We start from the raw sequence: 8,386 nt of genomic DNA, 5'->3' as shown, positions 1-8,386 counted from the left end.
AACTTCTGACCAGCTTTACACGGTCTGCAACAGGTTTCCAGTGAAATTCTCCTAGGACAGTCCTTACAACCCTCGAAGAATAAGCAGGTATATTGTCATGATAGAAACAATGTCCTGGGGCATTCTGACCTTTTTCTCACCAACATAGTCTTCCATTTTCTTTAAATTTCATAATAAGCCCCCTTAGAGAAAATCTATCAAGATTACACCTTTGAAATCCCTCAAAAACTTCTGATTCACCATGACCTTCTGAACTGACCTGTTGTCTTAAATAGGACTGGCCCACCAGATGCCCTCAGAAGACATCATTTTGGTTGAATCTTTTTTTTTTTTTCCCTTCATACTATTTAGTGCAGCGCTGTAGGATCAGCACTGCACTGGGAACCACAAAGTCAGCAGTTCAAACCCACCAACTGCTCCTCAGAAACCCTATTTAGGATTGCTAAGAATCAGAACTGACTTGGTGGCACTTAACAACAAGACAAAGACAAGTATATTACTGAAAGAACTTGTCTGCAGCTATTCACTGATTCCAGACATGATTAAGCACATTTTGTTTGCAATAAATCCATGATATGCCAGCTTCTCCTTGGAAATCCTATACAGGGTCACTATGGGTCAGAACCCACTCGACAGCACACAACAACAACAATATGAACTGGAACCCTAGCAGCAATGCTTTCTGACTTACCCTCACATATATTTTTATACTAACATAAAAAGAAATTCTACCTGTCTAATTTAGAGACTGGGGCACTCACTACAGAATCAGGGCATGTCAGGGTCTAGAAGAAGAACCTCAGAGATTAAACCATCCACACCTATCACAGATGGGGAAACTAAGGCATTGGGAGGACAACAGGTTCACTTCGTAGGATGAAGTAGTCCGGACTGGATGACTAGCTTGACTTTGAACAGCTTTTGTTGTCCAGGTCGCCCCCACTCCTTCCTGCTACCTATGGGTGGTTTTGTTGCAGGGATAGTGGCTGTTTTCATGTGTCCCAACTTGGCTAGATGGGAAGTGAGTTCCAGAGGATCTGTTCATGGTAGTAACTCAGTGCCAACCCATGTTAACCCACACACAGGAATGAGGCATGCCCTGTCCTGAGGGGGTGCCAAGCTAAATGTATTTGTAGACAGCTTAGAAGAACATGTGGCACATTATTAGACAATTGCTTGTTAAATATAAAAATACAGAACAGTAGTAATGTAAAGACTTCAGCGCATAGCGGGACTAGATTTCATCTTCAACCAAAAGTCAGTGATGTACAGGAAAGGATGAATCCATAAAAGACTATCAGGGCAGAGCGTGCTTTGATTAAAACACTCTCCTTCAACCAGTTTCCTCAGAAGAAAATGAGGATGTTTTCTTGTTTGAGAGGAAAATGAGAGAATTTCAAACACAATGTACTAGCAGCAACAGGCATTGGGTAAAATGAATGATGGTACATCTCACTCTGTGGAATACTACATCATTACAACTGATGTAAAGAAACATGTATTGTCACAATAAGATGTACCTCTTACATTAAGTAAGGGGTCCTGATGGTGCAGTGGTTCGAGTTCAACTGCTAACTAAGGGGTTGGCAGTTCAAACTCACCAGCCGTTCTATAAGAGACAGATGGGGTTGTCTGCTCCTGTTAAGGTTGCTGTTGTTAAGTGCCGTCAGTCAGTTCCGACTCATACATAGCGACCCTGCATAGGGTTTACAAGCAGCAGCTGGTGGGTTTGAAGTCCAGTGCTGATTCTACAGCACCATACCAGGAGTTCCCTGTGAAGATTACAGCCTTGGAAACTCTATGGGGCCGTTCTACTCTGTCCTGCAGGGTTGATGAGTCGGAATCAACTCAACAGCAATGGCTTTAGTTTTGGGTTAGGTTCAATTAAGCAGAGGGATGAGCAAGTCACAAAACAGCATGTAAAATTTAATGAGACATTTCTGTGAGTGAAAATACTTATGTATGCAGCACACTGAAGGCCTGGTAGGCTACTAAAAACATCAGCAGTAGGCACTACTCAGTGGGACGACAGGATGGGGTGTTGTTAATCTTTGATTTTATGCTGGAGCTGTATTTTCTAATGTTTCAACAATGAATATGCATAGCTTATAATTTCTCAGTAATACACAAAAACAGATCACAAACATTTTATGAGAATTTAAAACATTTTATAATAACCTTTGATACAGTTTATACTTTTATTTACATAACTAGAGGGATAAGGTAGCCATTTTGTATTCTAAGATGGTTGACCCCGCCAAGGGATAAACTCAAAAAACTAAGCCCACTGCCATCAAACCTATTCTGACTCATAGTGACCCTGTATAGGGTTTCCAAGGCTGTAAATCTTTATGGGAGGAGAAAGCCTCATCATTCTTCCATGGAGTGGTTGGTGGGTTTCAACTGCCGATGGTGTAGCTAGCTGTCCAGTGCTTATCCTACAGCACCACAAGGGCTTCTTTGATAAGTTGTTGTTCCTACTCACAGTGACCCTGCATAGGGTTTCCAAGGAACAGCTGGTGGGTTTGAACTGCTGACCTTGAGGTTAACAGTCCAGTGTGTTGATCCTACAGTGCCACACCAGGATAAGGGGTGCTGCTGCTAGATGCCATTGAGTCGGTACCAACTCATAGCAACCCTACACAACAGGATTAAACGATGCCCCGGGCCAGCGCCAACCTCACAATCATTGCTACATTTGAGTCATGCATATACTTTTAAGATGATTTTCTGAGATCCTGGACATAAAACCTGGCAGAAGGCTTGAGAAGAAAGGATTTTCTTAGCCTGTAGCAATTTAGTTTCATTACCTATATAGTAACAAATATCACATTCAAAGACATTAGTTACCTTCAACAAGTACAGAATTTTGAGCTGACAAATATGAGTCAGCACTTCAAACTTGAATTTGGAACATTATCTATTTCATGATGGCATTCTATAAGCAGAAAAGCAGCTGGGCCTTGATACTTCCATGTAAAAGAAAACATTACAAAGTGTAACAACAAGAGGATTATCCACAGGTGTGAAAAAATGTTTCTTGCTTAAACATCCTACTGTTACAGACTAGTCTAGGGTTTCCAAGGAGCAGCTGGAAGATTTGAACTGCTGATCTCGTGGTTCAAATCAACATTGCAGTCAAGTGCTTAGCCTACAGCACCACACCAGAATGTCTTCCATTGAGGCTGAAAACATTTTTTTAATTCTAGAATCTACACCAGAAGAACAACCTAAGCAACACTATTACTTCCTGACACGTGTCCCTCTTTCCTTGCCCTGATATACTTTGTCAAAAGACTTTATCTTTTAACTCAAGATACCGATGTTTTCTATCCCAGAGAAATGAATGCGCCAGACTGCAAAGCCGTTTGAACTGCAAGGTTGGCGGTTCAAGCTTACCAGCTGCTCCTTGGAAACCCTATACAGGGTCACTATGGGACGGAACTGACTCAACGGCATTTCACAACAACAACAACCCTTAAAGGCCTGGTGTGGCGCTGTGGGTTAATGCGCCAGGCTGTAAAGCCATTTGAACTGCAAGGTCGGCAGTTCCAGCTCACCAGCTGCTCCTTGGAAACCCTATACAGGGTCGCTATGGGTCGGAACCGACTCAATGGCACTTAACAACAACAACCCTTAAATACCAATCACAACATAATTATACAGCCCAAGTATGATATCACATGACCACTCCTCCAGAAAGTATCAACAGCATCGTTTTCTTTTGCACCAAGAAGCAGTAGAAAATCATTTTACAATTTTGGTGGAAAATGGGAATCTAATTCCTATGTAAACTTTCACCAAGAACTCAGTAAAATATTATTTTTACAAAAGAGATAAATTTCTACATTCATTGGTAAGTAATGATGAAGGTTTTAAGAGCTTGTGAGTGGCCACCTAAGACACATCTATTGGTTGCTCCCGATCTGGAGCAAAGAAGAGAGGAGAATCAAAGCGCAAGGTAGCAGTCCAAAGAACTAACGGACCACATGAACCTCTGTGATCCGACGACCAGCACTAGATGGTACCCAGCTATCACTGCCAAGCACTCTGAAAGGCATCACAAGAGGAGGTCCTGGATAGTGGGAGAAAAATGTGGAATAAAACTCAAAATCATAAAACAGACCAGGGTTACTGCTGTGATACAGACTCTTAGAACTCCCCAAACTAAGGTCATTAGATATCTTCAGGCCTGGAACTAAGCTCACCTGTCTGGCTAACTTTCAGCCAAACAATAGGCTTTGTTGTTGTTCTTGTTATGTGCCACTGAGTTAGTTCTGACCCGTAGCAACCCTGTATAGGGTGAGCTCGAACCACCGACCTTAAGGTTCAAACTGACTTTGCAGTCCAGCACGTTAACCCACAGAGCCACACCAGAGCTCCAAACAATAGGCAGGCCTATATAAAGTGAACAGTAATACCAAGGAGGTTGATACACACTCATTAGAACTAACCATGGAAGAACAAAAGGGAAACATTTGTCCAGGGATAAAGCTGAGAAGGCAGGGAGGGATAGGAAAGCAAGACTGTGAGAAATGGTAAACATAGAGGGAGAATGGGAAGAGTGCCGTTACATTGTAGCAGCTGCAACCAATATCACAAAACAAAATTTAAGTATGAATTGTTGAACTGAATTCCAATCTGTTCTGCAAATTTTCACCCAAATCACAATAAAAAATGCTGTTACTTGAAAAAAAAAAAAAAAGATGGACATCTTGATAAAGAAAAGGGAGAAGTAGAAGATAACATGCTTTATTTCATCAAGATAAAATGAGCATCCCCCTTCCAGTCAAAGAAATGTGCTGCTTTCCTCACAGACCACGTGTCATGTCACAGAGGAAATCCTGTTCACCCTGATGTGAAGCACAGCTGAGGAAATACAGTAGATGCATGTGCCTTAAATAGACACAGGTACGCATGGATAAAGATGCATATACTGGCCAGGTCGGGGCAGACTGTGGCAGGAGGAGGGGGTCAGGCTCTTTTGTTAAAAACAGGAAAAACTTTTGAAAATTATAAACTAACTGCCCTTCCACCACCCCCTGCCAAATCTGGAGACAGAAGTTTAAGAGTCTAAACAACTTATTCAGAATAACACGATGACTCAGTGCTGTGGACGCCTGACCCCAAGTCTCTCGAAATCTGAACCAAACCTCATACAAACACACAGGACTGCAGAACCATTCCCAACAATAGCTGGGTTACCTTAAAAAGGATGATGTTTAAATCTATATTCTTGTAAGGAAAATCTAAATATGTCAAAAGACATTAAAATAAGGAAATGAAGAAAGGAGAAACTTGCTCAAGCAATCAGTCTGGTTTGCTGTTAGTCCATGCTGGAATCCAAAAGAAGAATGTACAGTGCCAGCAGTGCTGGAACACCCCCATTTCTCAGCTGCATGGGTTACCTCTCCTTAGGAGGCCCTGGCACAGAATCCAGTATGTGTGGGAACATATTACCTTTTCATTATCAATGTGGACAACGTCTTTGGCTCCAGGATCTTCCTCCCACAGTGGGGGTCCTTTTGGGTCCTTCAGAAAGGCCACCATGGACTAGGAAAAGAATAGAGAAAATGTACTTTAGTCAGGAAAAGAGGTAGAAGAGAAAATGAGGAACCTGTCTTGTCTCCCTACCAGTAGACCCAAGTGTCCTGGGCTAGCTCCACTAAGTGCCCAGTAAGTGGAAGCATGCGCTGGGATGGCTGGTTCCATTGCTCACTGAGACGGCATGGAGTCACAGAGTTGTTGCTGTTAAGTGCCATCGAGTCAGCTCTGACTCACAGTGACCCTGTATAAGGTTTCTGAGGAGTGGCTGGTGGTTTAGAACCACCAACCATGCAGCTAGTCGTCCAAGTGTTTTACTTATTCTACAGCATCATAGCAGAATTATCCTAAAAAAGGCACTCACCACAACTTAGCCAGGCATTTTCAACCACATGACAGCTTATTCATTCTGGTCGGTTAATTCATATCTAATACACCTTCTTCATGGACAAACAGAGGGCATTTGTTGACTGAATCAAACCAGAGACACACCTCTGCTGCTAATAAAACTCATCTTATCCAGGAACTCTCTAAGATCAATTCTAATAAATGTCTCCAGGCCTGTCCAAACTAGAAACGTTCACATTGCCCCCAGCCACTAAAACTCCTTCAATCCCATTAGCAGATAATCACACCTACTTGTACCCTTCCAATTATTTCATGATGTAAGTTGGTTTTGGAGTTCAATCGATCCTGATTATCCTCAGCCTGGATGAATCAATGGGGCTCAGGTCTGGAAGCCCCCAGGACAGTGTGGGATCTACAGTGCCTGCTTGCTGCTACACGTTTTTCTTGAAGACCCACCTCCAAGACTGCTGGGGATAAAGAACTGACACACCGTAAGGGAAAAGGACTTAACTAGCCTCAACCAGATTCTCCATTAATGTTTGTGCTCACGGAACTGGAAGGAGCTCTGTTTGGTTGTTTGGTTGATTGGCTGGCTGAAACAAGGCTAAGAGGTGGTGGTGGTCATTGTGTGCCGTAGAGTCAATTCCGACTCATAGCAGCCCTATGGAGTCAGGACAACTTATGGGAGCAGAAAGCTACTGCTGGATTCAAACTGCTGACCTTGAGTTCAATGTGCAACCCACTATACCACCATGCAGCATACACTGTGTAATAGTCCTTGACTTAGGACATATTCAAGTTACAGCAAACCACACTTACGACCATCCCACTTTTTTGGTTTTGTATGTCCTGGTGTGGCACTGTGGGCTAATGTGCCAGACTGCAAGGTCGGTGGTTCAAACTCACCAGCTGCTCCTTGGAAACCTTATACAGAGTCGCTATGGATCAGAATCGATTCGATGGCACTTAACAACAACAACAACATCCTTAGGAATATGTACTGTATACAGTACTGCACACATACTTTGCCAATGCTAATATTCTCAGATGTTCAGTTTTATTATTTACTGTTCAGAATACTGCTGGTTTAACAGGTTTTGTGTGGCCTAGTCTACAACGAAATCGGTGCCAGCATCAGGAGATGGAATGGATGAAAAGGTCCAAGCATTTGATCAGGGTAATATGGGAGAAGTCAGTAGAAAAACGCCATATGGCAGAAATGCTGAATATAAGTAAAACCTCCTATCACGGATGTGGAATATCATAGATTACAAAGAAAAGGAATTGGCAGATCAGGACCTAATGGGTTTTGAAAGAAAAGAAATGCTGAAGAAGTAGGAAATAAAGAGGAAGATGAAAAAGGTAAAAACAAATTTTATAGTGAAAGGACTATCTGGAGTTTTTCTAAACTAAATCAGGGACTTCAGTTGCTTGAAAACATGGACCCAAATGCTGATCACTTTTGCTAAAGTTGTTCAGTAGATTTCAGAAGCAGCGAGATGTTACTAAGAAACATATGAAGGAAAAAGAGAGAAAAGGACCATATGTACAATTCTCACTTACTAATTTTCTGACTAGAAATGCCATCCTCATTCCCAGGGATAATCCAGGTGATCCAGAACCTTCCACGGTAGAATTATTACTACAACTGACGTCTAATTCTTTTTTATCATCTGAGTAAATTTTAATGATTCTTAAATGTATTTATCTATTAAAGTATATCTGTATGTTTATATGCAACGTTTCTTACCCCACAATTAAATAAAGGCCTGATTTATAAAGATACTGATAATGAAGAACAATGATAATGGGATGAGGAAAATGAGGTGACTGACTTACATCAGAACTTAACAAGTCAGGGAAAGGAACCCTGTCATAAATCAGGGACTACCTGTTCTACAGAGCAAAGCATCCAAAGGCTTAGGGGATTGGAACATGAGAGCGGGTTTATCATGTAAGACCTGCCCACAACTCTGAGGGTATTTCGTAGATGTGATTAACATCCAAGAGCAAATGAAAACCAGACTACCCTCCACAATGTAGGTGGGCCTTAGCCAATCAGTTGAAGGTCTTAAGAGCAGAAATGGAGGTTATGGGGAGTTCTACCTGGTGTGGCGCTGTAGGATCAGCACTGGGCTGTGAACCACAGGTCTGCAATGCAAACCCGCAAGCTGCTCCTTGGAAACCTATATAGTGTCACTATGAGACTAGAACTGACTTGATGGCACTTAACAACAACAACCTTAAGACTTGTTGCTGTTAAGTGGCGTGGAATTGGTTCAAATTCATAGCGACCCTGTCTAGAGTTTCCAAGGAGCAGCTGGTGTGTTTGAACTAACGACTTTGCAGTTAGCTGTGCTTATCCCGTAGCACCACACCAAGACTGTAACAGAGAAATTCTGTTTATGTTTCCAGACTACTGATTTTGGGCTTTCCTGTCACTCAATTATGTGAGTCAATTCCTTAAAATAAACCTCTTTCTCCATAGGTATGT

General features: G+C 42.1%; 1 protein-coding gene across 1 annotated transcript in view; it reads right to left on the bottom strand.

Moving 5' to 3' along the window:
• The window catches only part of PDIA5 (protein disulfide isomerase family A, member 5), a 136,087-nt gene that overhangs the window by 74,879 nt on the left and 52,822 nt on the right, over nt 1–8,386 (bottom strand). The window contains exon 6 of the mRNA XM_006869361.1: nt 5,461–5,553. Coding sequence (XP_006869423.1) covers nt 5,461–5,553 — 93 coding nt within the window. The remainder of the gene's footprint in view (nt 1–5,460; nt 5,554–8,386) is intronic.

The sequence above is a fragment of the Chrysochloris asiatica genome, unplaced genomic scaffold (assembly GCF_000296735.1).
Source record: "Chrysochloris asiatica unplaced genomic scaffold, ChrAsi1.0 scaffold00130, whole genome shotgun sequence".
Classification (NCBI taxonomy): domain Eukaryota; kingdom Metazoa; phylum Chordata; class Mammalia; order Afrosoricida; family Chrysochloridae; genus Chrysochloris; species Chrysochloris asiatica.
The sequence above is the reverse complement of the archived record's forward strand: the minus strand, read 5'-3'. Positions and strand labels throughout refer to the sequence as shown.